General features: G+C 47.4%; 1 protein-coding gene across 2 annotated transcripts in view; it reads left to right on the top strand.

Annotated features, from left to right (window-relative positions):
* Positions 1 to 16,048, top strand: part of ESRRB (estrogen related receptor beta) — a 106,603-nt gene that overhangs the window by 77,594 nt on the left and 12,961 nt on the right. For both annotated transcript variants that reach the window (XM_033425398.2, XM_004262265.2), the window contains exons 4-5: positions 11,862 to 11,972; positions 12,774 to 12,935. In XM_033425398.2, coding sequence (XP_033281289.1) covers positions 11,862 to 11,972; positions 12,774 to 12,935 — 273 coding nt within the window. The remainder of the gene's footprint in view (positions 1 to 11,861; positions 11,973 to 12,773; positions 12,936 to 16,048) is intronic.

Raw genomic sequence — 16,048 nt, forward strand, 5'->3', positions numbered from 1 at the left:
TTACTGTCCATTCAGGGCTTCTGGCTCATCAGACATTGGATAACAGGTTCAGTGGTCACACAGACCCGGTAAAACCCCAGCGGCACCACGTATAAGCTCCTTGGGTGATTTACTAACTTCTTGAAGCCTCCCTTTCCTTCTCTGTAAAATGGGAATGATAGTAGTTAGTTGCTGTTTCGTCTTACTCCTGATTCACCAGGGAAAACCCCTGGAGTTGTACCACAGAGTAAAATGTTAGTCACCGATTTAAGATACTCTGCATCATGTTACATCACTGGTTTCTTCTGTGTTTCAGAAGGCAGTTGTGAATCTCCTGTAGCCTCTTTCCCTGCTCCTTGGCCGATGACCTTGCTTCATATTTGCTTGAGAAAATAGAAACAGTCAAGTGGGGAATTTCTAAACCTCCTGCTGTTGAATCCACAAACCTACCTACTTGTTTTCTGTCTTCACTCTCGTTAGAGGTATTTCTGTTCCTATCAAAAGCCAGTCTCCCCATCTCTGCGCTGAATCGCATTCCTCTTTCTTTATTAGGGACTTCACTCCTATAGTATCATGTCTGCTTCCAACCCCATCAAACCCTTCCTCACTGCTGGATCATTTTCATCAGCACTCAAACAGAATTTAATTTAAAACACCCACAAGTGTATTTTGATCCAAACTTTATCTCTGTTCAGCTGCTGCTACCTTACCCTGCTCCGTTTCTCAACAAAACTTTCCTAAAGGGTTGACAGCACTTACTATATATCTATCCACTTTAAAAATAAAAATGAAAACAAACAAAACACTTCCTTAAAAAGTAAGCATTGAGGGACTTCCCTGGTGGTCCAGTCGGTGGGATTTCGTGCTCCCAATGCGGGGGGCCCAGGTTCAATCCCTGGTCAGAGAACTAGATCCCACATGCGTGCCGCAACTAAGAACCCGCATGCCGCAACTAAGAGATCCTGCGTGCCACAACTAACACCCAGCGCAGCCAAAATAAATAAATAATTTTTTTTTTAAGTAAGCATCAAGTAGATCCAGAAAAATATTTATAGTATGTTATATTAGTTAGGGTAAGGCTAAACTTCTGTACAAAGAGACTCCCTCCCTCAAAGCAAAAAACTCAAACCTAAGCAAGATAGAACTTTAATTCTCTCTCATCTCTCATATAACAGTCCAATATGTCTAAGGTGATCCAGGACTGGTTGGCGGCTTTGCCATCCTTAGCAAGTGGTTTCCACTTGTGGACCCATCTCCGAGACAGCCAAAAGGAAGACAAGCCTGTATCCGATCCCTCGAAGGGCAGGACCCAGAGTAGTACAAGTTCCTTCCATTCACAGCCCATTGGTGGAATCTAGTCACTTGGCCACACGTCTTTGCAAGGATGTCTGGGAATTGTAGTCTTTAGCTGGGATGCCATGTGTCCAGCTAAAACTATGTTGGGATGGGAAAAGAATAACGTATTTTAAAGGACAGGCATTGTCATTTGCCAAAAATATATGTGAAGTAGGAAGAATATTGATAACGTTCCACCCAGTCTAAGAAAAAGAAATTTTACCCTTACTTTTGAGCTTCCCTCTGTGCCTGAGCCGCATTCATTACTTTCAGGGGCAGCTACCATCCTGATTCCACATTATTTCCCCTTGCCGTTCTTTATGGTTTTATCATATATTTGTATCCCAAATCATATCATATTTTTCAGTTTTAAATGAAATTATACTAAACATATTCTTCTGCATCTTAATTATTTTAATCAGTATTTCCGAGATGAATGCTTCCTGTTGCATGGTGCTATCATTCATTTATTTTCATTTCTGTATTACAGGAGTCAGCCAGATACATATTTTAGGCTTTGTGGGCCAAAAGTGAAAATACTTTTAACGATTTAAAGTTAAAATACTTTTAAAGTATTTTAAAGTAAAGTATTTTAAAGTATTTAAAAGTATTAAAATACTTATAAGTATTTTAAAGTATTTTAAAGTAAAGTTAAAATACTTTAAAGTTAAAATACTTTTAACTATACTTTTAAAGTTAAAATGCTTTTAACTATTTAAATCTGCTGTTTGTAATGTGAAAGTGGCCACAGACAGTACGTAGAGGAGTAAACAGAGCTGTATTCTGTGAGGTACTTGTCTGAGCCTTTCCTCAGATTTTCTGCTTCATTTAGAAATCTTTATATGTTCTGGTCATTTTTATGAGTCATGTTCTCAGTAGCTGGTGGTGTAAAAATCTCATTTGTAGCTTCCTTCTCTTTATGGCATCCTTTGATGAACAGAAGTTAGTAATTCTAATAAATTGAATGTATCAGTCTTTTCCTTTATGTTTGCACTTCTGTGTCATTAAAATATATATTATTTATCTACTTAACCTGCTACTGTAAAGATGCTTTCCTAATCTGCCTTACCCATGTTGGTCTTGGATCCTGCTGGACTTGACTTTTGAGTACAATGAGCTGGCTCCAGGATGGCAAATTGCTTTCAGCTGGACTGTCAACTGTAGGGTGGGGAGCAGCCGCCTAGAATGCATGATTGGAAGGCTTCTTAGGCAGTGCCTGGGATCAGTAGGCAAGAGTGCTGTGACTGATTAGCAATGTCTGCCACAGACTAGGAAATGGAGGGTGGTGGCACAGCTGACAGCTTTTTGCCACGACTGATCTAGTGCAACTGAGTTTAAGTGATTTGCCCAAGGCCACGTGGCTAGTAAATAACAGAGCTGGGTGGAATCTAGTCTCCTTGGTTATACAAGAATTCCTTCTAAGAAGCCCAATCCAACTCATTGAGATGCCTTGGCCAGTAGCAAAGTCTGTAGCCCTTCCTCAAAGTGGGAAAAAGAGGAAGGGAGTGGAAAGGGAGGCTGAGCTGAAATAGTCTTTCCTGGTGAGGTGTTCAGTTTTAGAGACTTTCTGGCAGCTGGGAATGCAAGGATAGCACAGCCCTACTGAAATGTCCTTGGGGACACAGTGCCCTGGGTGAGAAGGGTCCAGAGGAGAGAGCAGCAGGAGAGCGGACACTTCCTTAATAAGCCGAAGGCCAGGGTCTCATCACCCAGTACCATCTTACCCATCCTGGAGCAGCTGGCACAAGCCCTGGAATATTAGGTGGCATGTGTGTTTACCCGCCCGCAAGGCTCTCTCGGCTTATAGTGAGTCAGGAGTGAGGCACTCTTCACCATTATGATATAGCACCAGGGTGAGGGGCAGCCCGAGATAGCTGTCCTGTCGGAGGCAGCCAGGTGAGCTCACCTGTCACCCAGGACCTCCTGCCTGACAGGGTGGTCGAAGGGAGCTCAGATCGTGCGGGGGGTGTAGGTGAGTGTTTAGGAGGGCATTCTGCTGGGCTGGGGTGTCCATCAGTGTGTCCACGTGACCCACAGCCCCTGGGCCCTCAGGAGCCCAGAGTACTCCTCTCACCTTTTGTGTGATTTGCTCCTCTTTCTGGAGATGGGTCAGCTATAGTTTGGTAGAACTTATAGGTAGAGAGTCAACACCTAAGTCTCCTGGAAGGAACACTGGTTAGACAAAAGTACTGCATAAAATAGGTTTAGTGCATGCTCCCCAGACCTGGTAGATAGTAAGAATCATTAGAGGAGCACTGCAAAATTATCCATTCCTGTACATCTCCCCTGTTGACTTAGAACCTCGAAGTGGGTAAGTCCTTAAGGTCTGTGTAGTTCAAAGGCTTTCGGGGCATTCTGACAATCATACAGGGTAGGTGGTCTCAAGTTCAGGGCAAAGGAGATAAGACTTAGAGATTAAGGTTCAGATCCTCCCTCAGACCTTTCCTGGCTGAGAAAGTGGCCCTGAGAAAGTCACCTGCCCTTTCTGAGCCTCAGTTTTCACATGGGAATAATAATCATCATCATGTGTTCTCCCTCCCTCAATTTTGGTACACAGATCAAATGACATATGGAAATAGCTTTGTAAACTGTAAAGCATTGCACACATCCTTCATAAACCAAGGACATTAAATTGTGTGTGTGTGTGGGGGCGGGTTTCTAGGTAAGGGGAAGAGAAGAGTCTTGACCATGACAGCTTTGCAGTGTCAGGACGGCAGCTCTGCAGAGGAGGCAGGAGAAGGACACAGGCTCAGAACCTCTCCCTCTCTGCCTTGTCTGAGCCTTTCCTGTGGGAAGAGAAATGTGATGGGGCAGCACCTGGGACAGGCTGGGGGCCAGGTGTAGGGCCAGGCTTTTCTGAGCTTTAACCGGTTATTTTTAGTGCCTGGGATAAAAGAAAGAAACTTAAAACTGCCCCCACGCTGCTGCCGCCCCTGCACACTCTGCTATTTTTACTTCGGAAAGGCTGGGATCTCATCCAGCTTAGTGGGGGGGCGGGTGACCGAGGGGAAAGGGGGGAGTTGGAGGGAAGCAGGAATTATTTTACTTCCATTAAGAAAAAAGTCAGAAGCCTCATCTTATCAAGTCAGCAAGTGGACATGTGATCCAGGACACGGCAGCCGCAGGCTCTGACTGCTCTGACGTGCCTGCAGTGTGGATAGGTCAGTAGATGGGGCAGGAGCTTGGGGGAGCCCCACTCCCCTCCCCGCAGGCAGTTTCTTCCTCAGAGCAGCCCAGCAGCTTCTTTGCTCTTTCCTGTGCCCTGAGCTGGGAAGTGGGATTGGACGCTGTAGATAGAGGGCCACCCGCCTAGTGATGAGACCGCTGGGGGTTGGGGACTATATGGCTGCAGCGGAGCATATTCAAGAGAATACCTGTGTTGGTGCTGTGTGCCCCTGGGCACAATACCCAACCTCTCTGAACCTTAGTTTCTTGAGAGTTTTGTTTAACACATCTGACCTACGGTAGTTATAACTAAAGGGGTGTGTTTCTCTCTCTTCCCATGAAGAAAGCTAGCAGTTTAAGGCAGACACTACCACTTTCATAGGCAGATGAGAGGAAAGAGATGACTATTGAGGGCCTACTGTGTACTAAGCACACTACTATGTTTCATACATTTTATGTTATTTAATTCCACTAATCAGAGAAAAGTGAAGTATTTTTAAAAATCTTTTAATAGCTTTATTGAGATATAATTCACCCATTTAAACTGTACAATCCAGTGGTTTTAGGTATATTACATTTTTTTTAATTGTGGCAAAACAGATTCAACAAAATTCACCTTTTAAAAACTTTTAATTTTTCCCGGCTGAGCTGTGTGACTGTGGGATCCTAGTTCCCCAACCAGGGATTGAACCTGGGCCATGGCAGTGAAAGTGCTGAGTCCTAATCACTGGACCACCAGGGAATTCCCTAAAAATCATTTTTAAGTGTACATAAAATTCAGTGGCATTAAGCACGTTCAGTGTTTTGCAACCATCACCACTACCTGTTTCCGACACTTCTTCATCATCCCAAATAGAAACTATACTATAACTCCCATTTCTCCCCCACCCCCCACCCCGGGATCCTCCAATCTACTTTCTGTCTATTCGAGTTATTTCTTATAAATGAAATCCCACAACATCTCTCCTGTTGTGTCTGGCTTATTTCACTTAGCATAATGTTTTCAAGGTTCATCCATGCCATAGCATGTGTCAGAACTTCATTCTTTCTTCATGACTGAGTAATATTCCATTGTGTGTATAATTCCACATTGTGTGTCGATGGATACTTAGGTTGGGGAATTCCCTGGTGGTCCAGTGGTTAGGACTTGGCACTTTCACTGCCAGGGCCTGGGTTCGATCCCTGGTCGGGAAACTAAGATCCCACAAGCCACACAGCTCAGCCAAAAAAAACCTTAAAATTAAAGAAAATTTTAAAAGGACCTTTGAAAAAAAAAGAAAGGATACTTGTGTTGCTTCTACCTTTTGGCTATTGTGAATAATACTGCCATGAGCATTTGCGGATGAGTATCTGTTCGAGGTCCTGATTTCAATTCTTTCGAGTATAGACCTAGGAGTGGAATCGCTGGGTTACATTTCCACAAGTAGTGAAACAAATTTTTAATTAACCTTTTAAATTTTGATATAATTGTAGATTCATATGCAGTTGTAAGAAATAATACAGAGAGATCTCATGTACCCTTTACCCAGTTACTCCCAATGGTAACATCTTGCTAAGCTATAGTACAATATCACAGCCAGAATATTTGCTTTGATACAGTCAAGATACGGAACAGTTTCAAGGGTGAAGTATTGATATTTTTAATAAGAATTACATTGGCTAACATTTATTGAGCACTCACTATGTATTCATGACACACTTATGAATACTTAAATTTTTGGCCTGCACATGTTAAAAGGTGACACAGTGTTGAACTGTAGTTAAAACAAAGGATAAGTATTTATTATAGTATTTGGAGCTCTGGTATACTTTACATGAGAATATTATTGATGCTTTTTTAAATTCAGAAAGTATCAATAAGATGATATAATCTAATAATCCTGGACAGCAATTTTAAGTTAATTAGTATTTTAATATGCTCCCTGAGCCTACTTTTTTAGATATTTCACTAACATAAGAACACCAACAATAAGGCAACTCTTATTTCAGGTTCAAGTCCCCGCCTTTATTTTTTTCCATTTGCTGTTTGTAAGACTTAAGCATCCTAATTTAAAAAGTAATTGCCCATTTTATCAGTGAAAATTGCTTTCTGCTGCAAGTTACAGAGAACTTGACTGCTAGTGGCTTAAGCATCGATAAATGAGATTGATTGCCCCACCTAAGAAGACCAGAAATGGCCAGTTGCACAGGCTTCTCAGCCACAGCATCAAGGGCTCAGGCTCTGCCTTTCTTCTCTGGTATCCTCACATGGCTGCCTCATTGTTACAAGGTGGTTGCCACAGCTCTAGGCTTCATCTTCCAGGTCAGGGCAGTAGAAGGGCAAAAAGAGCTGCACCAACTATGTCTGTCTCTCTCTTTTTTTTTTTATGTCTGTCTCTTTTATCAGAAAAACAAAACCATTCCCAGAAGCCCCCACCATGGACTTCACCTTACATCCCATTGGCCAGAACCAGGTCATATGACCAGCCTTGGTTACCAGGGAAACTGGGAAAGTGGGCAACAGGAATGCTGGGACTGGCTAGGGCTCTCTATGAAGAAAGCCCTATGTGCCTATGAAGAAAATCCAGTCTCTGTTAGCATGGAAGAGGGGGAATGGAATGAAATTGGGTGGGAAACTAATAATGTCTGCCAGATCCAACTGTTAATATTTGGTGATGCACTTCTAAAGGATTCATGATACAACGTCTTGCTGTATTACCTCTTGGGGAGGGGCTGTTTCTTTCTTTCTTTTTTTTTAATAAATTTATTTATTTATTTTTGGCTGCTTTAGGTCTTCATTGCTGCGCACTGGCTTTCTCTAGTTGCAACAAGCGGGGGCTACTCTTTGCTGCGGTGTGCGGGCTTCTCATTGCGGTGGCTTCTCTTGTTGTGGAGCACGGGCTCTAGGCACACGGGCTTCAGTAGCTGTAGCACGCAGGCTCAGTAGTTGCGGCTCGTGGGCTCTAGAGGAGAGGCTCAGTTGTTGTGGCGCACGAGATTGGTTGTTCCGTGGCATGTGGGATCTTCCCGGACCAGGGCTGGAACCAGTGTCCCCTGCGTGGGCAGGCGGATTCTTAACCACTGTGCCACCAGGGAAGTCCCCCCAAAAACACACATTGGCAGATAATAAGTATAAACATAGACCAATGTCTGTTTAGGCAGAGTGCAAAGGAATTCAGACCTCTGTCCACTGTCTCTGCCCTTGAGGGGCTGACGTTTCTCGCATCAGGTCTCATCAGTACAGACAAATGTGTGGAAGGCGAGGAGGGGGCTGGCCTAAGACACTGTACAAATGTAGAACATAAAGGGTACTTAAGCATGGAAGGTGGATGCCCAAGGATGTTCAAGTCCATAAAGGGTTGTCTTATGGAAGGGAGGTGGCCTTGTTGGATGGGATGCAGGGTAAGGAGTGATCTGGAGAAAGAATTTAGCTCAATACAAGCAGAAAGTTTCATGAGGAATAGGCTGCCTTGAGAGAATGAATTTCTGGAGGCTGGAGGGACAAATGGAAGCTGGGGCAAGGATCAGACCCTGAGATTCTTTCGTTTCTTAACTCTGAAGAGCTTCATTTTAACTGGGCACGTCATTTTACTCAGACACTTGGTTACTGACCACAGGCTGTGTGCTGAGCTTGGGCTGCAACGATAAATGAAAGTCCTTGTCCAGAAGTTGCCCACAGTCCGCCAGGGAGATGGGCACATAGTGCATGATGGTGAAGAGTTGTTTTGACCTTGGTTGCTGTATAGAGAAAGAACAAAGGGAGCCCAAGAATGGCGTGGCCAGCTCTGCCAGGGGAGTCTGGAAAGGTTTCCCGGTAGAGATAATAGTTGAACGGGGCCTTCAAGGGTACCTTTGATGGTATGGGCAGGTCACTTAGGTGGGGGCCCATTGGCCCAACCCCAGCCTGGGTCTATGCCCCAGGACCCCTCTACCCTAAATGGTCTTTGATAAACCCTGACTGTGGGGCAGTGTAGGGGGGGAAGGGAGAACTCAGAAAATGGGGCAGACCTGGGCCCTGTCCTCCAAGAGCCCACTGAATTGGAGGTGGCATGTGGAGTACCAGGTGGGTGTCAGAGCACAGAGCCATGGGAGTGATGGTCTCACCTGGCTACTGAAGCCAATTCCCAATTTACCAATAATTTTCCCACTATGATGTCATTTGTCACAACAGCCACATGCGGTGAGCAGAGTTGTTACTACCACTGCCCCCTCCGCTGTATCCCAGACCAAGGCCACGAGCGCCAGCTTGGCTAAGGCCACACAACTCATAAGGGACCTTGATCACTGGATCCCGTGGGCTTGAGTGCCTTGGGTTTGTGTTCAGAGTAGGACTTGGAAAGCAGACAGGTAGCAAGGAGGACAAACACACCTCATACCAGGTATCAATTTGTGCATAATCAAACGCAACAGGCTACTCTTTTTTTTAAACAGAATAACCTGTTAATTGATACACTTATTGATTGGCGCTATTGACCATTGTGCTATAAAGATCTGGTGGAGAAAATTTAGAGAGTTTATACCTGTTGTGCCCTGGGAGGTCATACCCTGGAATGGCAAAGAGCTTGGATATTGGCTCATTTATTGGGCAACTTGCTAAATCTCTGTGAGTCTCAATTTTTCTCGTTTGTAAAATGGGGATAATAGCACCTGCTTTATATGCTGTGGCTTAAATAGGGCGACGCATACAGAAAGTCCTCCGTAAGTTAGGCTGTTCTCATTGTCATTATCAATGTGACTTACCAGAGGGTTGTACGCAGCACAGGGGAAGAGCAATAATAATGATGACAGCGACGATCATAGTAACAGCTCACATTTTCTAAGCAAACACGTGGCATGTCGGGTGCCACGACAGTCCCTGGAGTAGCACGGTGAGCAGCCTCTGGCTGTAAGGGGCGCCTAGTCGTGAGGGGAAGCCCGATGTGTTATTGGAGCCCAGGAAGAAGCACCCAGCCTGGGTGGAGGCATATCCCTTCCTGTATGTGTCAAGACTTTCTTGAACACCCACGAAGAGCCAGGCCCTGTATCAGGACAGAGAGTATTTCACATGGATGCCGCGACAGAGGTGGCATCTGCCCATCTTCTCGCCTTGCTGAGGGATGGGCGCCTCTTTTTACTTTTGTGGAGCAGTTCACTCTCCTGCTGACATCTGTCTGGGATCAGGCAGCATGCGACTGGCATCTAGCAGACAGAGTCAGTGAAGCGGGGAAGGGGTTCATCTTGGACTCCAAGTCAGACCCTGGCATACAGTAGGTGCTCAGGAAACTGGGGTCCTCACGGCCCTTTATGCCTGACGCTTGGCATTTTCACTCTTGGTCTTGCCAGCTTTCCAGGGGGAGAAGCTTGGTGGAGGGTTTGACTCGCCTCGGGTGTAGTAGGCAGGGCTGAGCTGCTTTGTGGCTCTGTCACAGGATGGGGTCAAGAAGACTCTTGCAAACAGGGCACTTCTCCCCAAAAACCTTTTCCCCAAAGGGAGGAACTGTCCTCCTTCCTGCCCTTATGTGCCTGCTCCTTCTGCCCTCACAGAAGGGGCCGGGAGGGGTGAGCCAGAGTCCCATCAGCACGTGAGTGTGGTCTTGTGCTGGATGGGATTCCGCTGCCCCTTCAAGGTCCGAGGTACTGATGGACGTGGATGATACAGCCACATCCGCTAGGAAGCGGTGGTCGTTATTGACTTTCTTCCTGAGAACGCCTCCAGAATAAACGTGCCTACATTCATGTCCTTATCGCAGTGTCTTGTCCCAGAGAACCCACTGTAGAGGTGGTCATTTGCAACCCATTCTGACTCTCGAAGCAGAAGGGGAATTCATTGCACACCCGTCAGGAGGCTCAAGGACCACACTTAGCCAGACAAGGACCAAGGGAAGCCCCTGAGAGCCCAGGCACGGGAGATGCAGTCATCAGGAGAGTCTGGCCCAGGGCTGCCCACACCCCTGCGGCTGACAGCACTACTGCTACCCTCCCCAGTAAGATGACTCACAACAGGGGAATTGCCTTGAAATAGGAAGCAGGGGTGGGATGCTGGGTAGACCCTTGCCTGGGGAAAAGAGTTCACTACAGCCATGTTCAGCATCAAACACAAAAGTGCCAGGTTGTGGGGTAAAAAGGATGCTGCTGGTGAAAGGGCGAGCACTGATTGGCCCCCAAAAGACAGTCCCCTCAGGCAGTCTGGCTGGGTGTGCTTACAGCATCCTCCTGGCCCTCCGAGCACCCCTGTGAGCTAGGAAGATGGAAGAAGGTAGGACCAGCAGGAGGAAGTGCCGGGGAAAGACAGGGCCCCGAAGATCACCTGACTGGGGCTCTGTGCCCGTGACGCTCTTGACCTTTGGGGAAAGGAGGAGGAGTTGAAGCCACCGAGCTTGCTCCCTCTGGGGACGCTGGCTCTGTCTCTGACTTCTTATGTGTTTTAGTCAAGGTCCATTTCATGGTAAGGAAAGGAGAGCCGCTCTGCTTTCTGTGTTCGTTCTCACTTGGAGCTCAGTCGATGTGTCCCATCCATCTTTTCATGTCAGGTCACATAGGTTGGTGGCTACACACAGGCTTGTGTAGCCTTGGGTGAGGACCCCCCCTGGAGGTCCTGTCCACCCTGCCTAATGGTGGGGCTGTCAAATGGTACCAACAGCTCTGTCCAGACAGCAGGAGCTGTGGGTGGGCAGCACTCTTGAAGGTGGTATGGACCCAGTGACGATAAGGGGTCTGTCTCCCTAGGATAGGGCCTCACTCCTGGAAAGGGACGTCAGGGTGGAATGGCCACAGCTGCTTTCGTACCTGCTGTTGAGAGCCTTCCGGGCACCGGTGTTCCTGGTGTGGCCAGGACAAACAGCATGCTCATCCCGTGGGGCGTTCGTATAGACAGACAGAACTGAATCCTAGAATCTCTGAGGGAAGGATCCAGAAACTGACATCTGTAACGAGTGCCCATCTAGATGCTTTTTATGTGAGCAGTTTGCAAGTCTTTGTTATAGCTCTTTGGAGGGGCCGCACATGGCAGGGATTCCTTTCCTCTCTTGGTGAAGCTAACTCAGTCCTGCCTGGATTCACGGCAGATCTAAAATGATGTGTCTTCTTTCCCCAGCCGTTGGAGGAGTGTGTTTGTTGTGCTTTGTCTTTTGGAGACAGAAAGACTCAAGAGCTGAAGGTTGCTTGGGATGGATTTCAGGAGGATGTTGACTCCAGAGAGGCAGGACCAGGCCTAGGGCAACCCGGATGGGCCATTATTACTGTGAAGACAGTTATCTTAGGATTGTCCAATCACCTGGCCTGAGGCTGGCCATGTGGCAGCTGTAAAAAAAGGCCATCGGCGCGTAGCCCTGAAGATTCAGCCATTGCTGAAATTCCAAAGTCAGCGCTAACACCCCTGGTGACGTTGAACAACTCTGAGACCTTCTCCCTTTCCTCCCCAAAAGGTGTGCGCCTTGATCGAGTGCGTGGAGGCCGCCAGAAATACAAGCGACGGCTGGACTCAGAGAGCAGCCCGTACCTGAGCTTACAGATTTCTCCTCCTGCTAAAAAGCCATGTGAGTGCAGGGCATCCCTGCCCCTCTTGCCAGCATCTGTTCCTGGAACATCTGGCGTCCCTTTGGGGAAATGCCATCTTCACACTGCTGGGTTATGGGGCACTGAGGGTCACGGGGAGGGGCATCAGTGTCTGGCATTGGTATCGGGTACTTCAGGCTTCATTCAGAAGACCTTTCCTGTGGCATTTACAGAATGTAGCTCCAAATGCAGCATGATCCTAAGAGGGCACAGGCCCAGCATCCCTCACCTCCCACTCGAATCACGTTCATCTCAGGAGAATTCACCAGGCAACTTCCCTTGTTGGGATATCTCCCAAGAGCCCAAACCATCACTGCCAGCAAGTCTGTGGAGTCAGAAAGGGATGGACTGGGAGTTTTGGGTTAGCAGATGCAAACTATTACATATAGAATGGATGGACACCAAGGTCCTACTGTATAGCACAGGGAACTATAGTCAATGTTCTGGGATAAACCATAATGGAAAAGAATATAAAAAAGAATGTGTATATGTATAACTGAGTCACTTTGCTATATAGCAGAAATTAAAACATCATAAATCAACTATCACCAATAAAATAGAAGGAAAGAAAGAAAGAAAGAAGAAAGAGAGAGAAAGGAAGAGAGAGGAAGAAAGAAAGAGAGAAAGAAAGAGGGAGGGAGGAATGGAGGGGGGGTTTTAGCCATGTTTGAGCTTCCTGGGGCTCCTGGGAACCCGACTTTTCTTCCTGAGCCATCTCAGATTCCACCTTGGCCCCTTTCCTCTTTTCCCAGGCATTTACCTTCTCCGTTTTGTTGTTGCAGTGACTAAAATCGTCTCCTACCTGCTGGTGGCTGAGCCGGACAAACTCTACGCCATGCCACCCCCTGGCATGCCAGAGGGCGACATCAAGGCTCTGACCACTCTCTGTGACCTGGCAGACAGGGAGCTCGTGGTCATTATTGGCTGGGCCAAGCACATCCCAGGTGAGTCCCAGAGGACTGGGGGAGAGTGTAGTCAGAGGCTCACAGCCGCTCTCTCCGTGGCTCTGGTCCTGATGCATGGGAGCCCGTGACCCAGGAGCCCTGTGGAATCTTGGCAAAACTATTTTTCTCTGGTCTCCTTTCTCTTTGTGGGATTGGAGGCGAGCCGTTGTTTGGAAGGTCCAGTGATGTTCCTGAACTGCTGGGGGCTCTTCAGAACGGATTGTCATTCTAGCAGGGGTATGACTGCTTCTACAATAGGTAATAATCAGAGCAGGTTCTTTGAATCCTTAAAGGCCAAAGAACAGGGTTTTATCCTAAATCTTATTGGCTGTATACTGGAAAACAACACAGAAGAGGGATTGACTCTTGTTTCCTACTAGAGGCAGGTGAAGTGGAGTGGTTAAGGACATGCGCTTTGGAATCAGACTAGGATTCAGGTTCTGGGTCTGCAACTTGCTAGCTGTGTAACCCAAGGCAGGTCGCCCGACCTCTCTGCAAACAGGAAACACCAGCAGTACCTCCTTCGTGGGCTTTGACGTGGGGCTGAAATGCGAGCGTGTGTACGATGCTTGGCACATCCTGACGTCAGCTGCGTGCTCGCTCTTGCCATTTGCCTGATCTTACGGGAGGCCTGTCTCTCAGTTGGGATTCTGTGATTTTTAAGATCATTTCTGGCATGAAAAGAACATGTTACGAATGTGTTTTGGGTGATCCGGACTTCTCCTCGTTGCGTGTGGCCCCAAACCCCTCTTTCAGTCTTTTTCATTCTGGATGGAGGGAGGGAGCTGATTTTTAATTCGTTTTTGTAGACTCCGATACCCACACATTCTGCATCACACCCTTCTTGGGGGGCTTTCTAAAGTCTGTGCAGCTTATTCCTTTGCGGTCCTAACGGCTTGGCTCATACTGTCGGGGAGACGTCCTGTTCTTCTCTGGCAGTGACCTACCATGGACTCAGATTCTTCCTAGATTTGTAATGTGGGACAGTTTATCTTCCTGTCTCTAGATCCTTTTTGTGTTTGCCACCGGCTCTGAAAGATGAATACTGCATGCATGGTTATGTAGCAAAGGTGTCCGAAACTTTAGATGCCAAGGCCCACAGTTGATTGGGGCAAGTCAGAAAGTCCTCATATAAGATGTTATGGGCACAGCTTACAGGAAGGAGCCTTCCTGCGGACAACGGCTCAGAGGGGGTGCTGGTGTCACTTAGCTGGCAGGAAGCCTAGAATTCCTTCCACAGGGACTCCCTGACTCACGGGTGGGCTCCCTGGGGATCTGGGCTGGAGCGCCCTTACTAAGGAGCTCAGCCTCTTGGGATTACACACTCAGTAGTTTTTGAATCTGCCCTGCGCTGATTCAGCACCACTGTGGGGTCAGGCCACTGCTTAAGACACCTCAGCCTGGATTGCTCCACTAACCCAGGGCCAGGTTAGGCACAGCTCCGCCTGCACACACCCCCTTCCCATCACACACGCCTCTTCCAGGCTGAGCAGATACTGCATCGCAGCCACGGCTCAGGAGTGGCTCCTGGCGGGCCCGTGGGTCACTGCCCGCTTCTTCTACCACCTCGTGCCCACAGTAACCCCCAGGGGGTAGAGTAGAACCAGGAGGCAGTGCCTCCCTTGCACCCATTTTCCTTCTCATCTGCCAGCCCACCTCCCGTCTGTGCCCAACCAAGAGGGCAGTGGGCAGAGCAGAATGGTTGCTGAGGGCACAGACTTCGGATTCAGGCAGACCTGGCCTCTCATCCCAGCTCCGTCCTTACTGGCTCTGTGCGAGCTGCTTCATTTTTCTGTGCGTCAGGGTCCCCACCTGTGAGTAGTAGCGCCTCCCTCACTGGGTTGCTGGGAGGACCTGGCTCGCTTAGCCCAGGCCCCGCACAGCGTGGGCACCTGATAAATGGCAGAGACTGTGACCATGGTCGTTGTCATTGCTAATAGTATTAAAAGCCTCCTTTCACATCATCATTTCTACTTGTCCAAAGCTGAATTCTTTTTGCTTAAAAAATAAACATAGGGGCTCATTTGTCTGTCTCAGATGCTAATTTGCCTATTTTGCATACATTTGCATGCTGAATTATTTGGGCCTGACCTTCTAGTGTTTAAGGTAAAATTAATTAATAGGGTCTCCTGCTACTGCATGTAAACCTCATATTAAGGGTGATGACATAATCCAGTGCCTGATATAGTTAAACTAATTGACTTAATCCCATCTCAGATTAGATGGAAAACTTATCTGAAGACCTGGTCAGAGAATGAGAAAGAGAATGAGAAACAGGGCAGGTTGAGTAGGGAGGATACAAGCCAGGGCCCCACCCTGGGACTTTTGTCAGCAACTGTCCGTCTTGGTCCCTGGACAGACAGAAGGACTGGCTTGGCTTCTTCAGACGGCTCAGGTTAGAGCTCTGGAGAGGAGCCCAAGCCACTGCCCTGAATTAAGCACAGGATACCACATTTCATGCGTCAGTATTGTCTAATCCAGAGCCTGGCACACAGAGGGTGCTTCCTACTTGCTTTTGCATGCATTTATTGAGCACTAACTGTATGTAAACTCTCTTGCTAGGAGTTGTGGCCCATCTAAAGAATTAGATTAATTGCTGCCCTAAGGATCTCATTTGGGAATAAGTTAGATAATTAAAAAAAAACAAAACAAAAACCTTTTTTCATGGAAAATTTCAAACAAAGGTAGACCAAAGAATATGATGAACCTCCCCATTACCCTGCTTCAACAGTTATCCCCTCAACTGCCAATCTTGTTTCCTCTCTACCCACCCATTTCCCACCTCCTGTATCTCAGACGTGAGAAGGCAGATGCTTAGTTAGAATGCAGCAGGAAGAACCACAGGATGGAGCGCAGAGGCAGGAGGGATGCCACGGGCTTGGGGGGAGAGAGTAGAACAAGAGTGAGGCCTTCAGGATTGATGGGCAAGTGACCATGGAAGAAAAGTCCAGAGGGACATTAAGTGCTGTGCACAGAAGCGGACATATTCATGCGGGCACTGAGTGGTCAGCTTAGCTGGAAGGAAGGCTCATTTGAGCACGAACTCATTCCCAGCACTCCCCTCCCTTTTCCCCATATTACTGAACACACAGGATACTTCTGCAAGGGTGAGT

Source organism: Orcinus orca, chromosome 2 (assembly GCF_937001465.1).
Source record: "Orcinus orca chromosome 2, mOrcOrc1.1, whole genome shotgun sequence".
Taxonomy (NCBI): Eukaryota; Metazoa; Chordata; class Mammalia; order Artiodactyla; family Delphinidae; genus Orcinus; species Orcinus orca.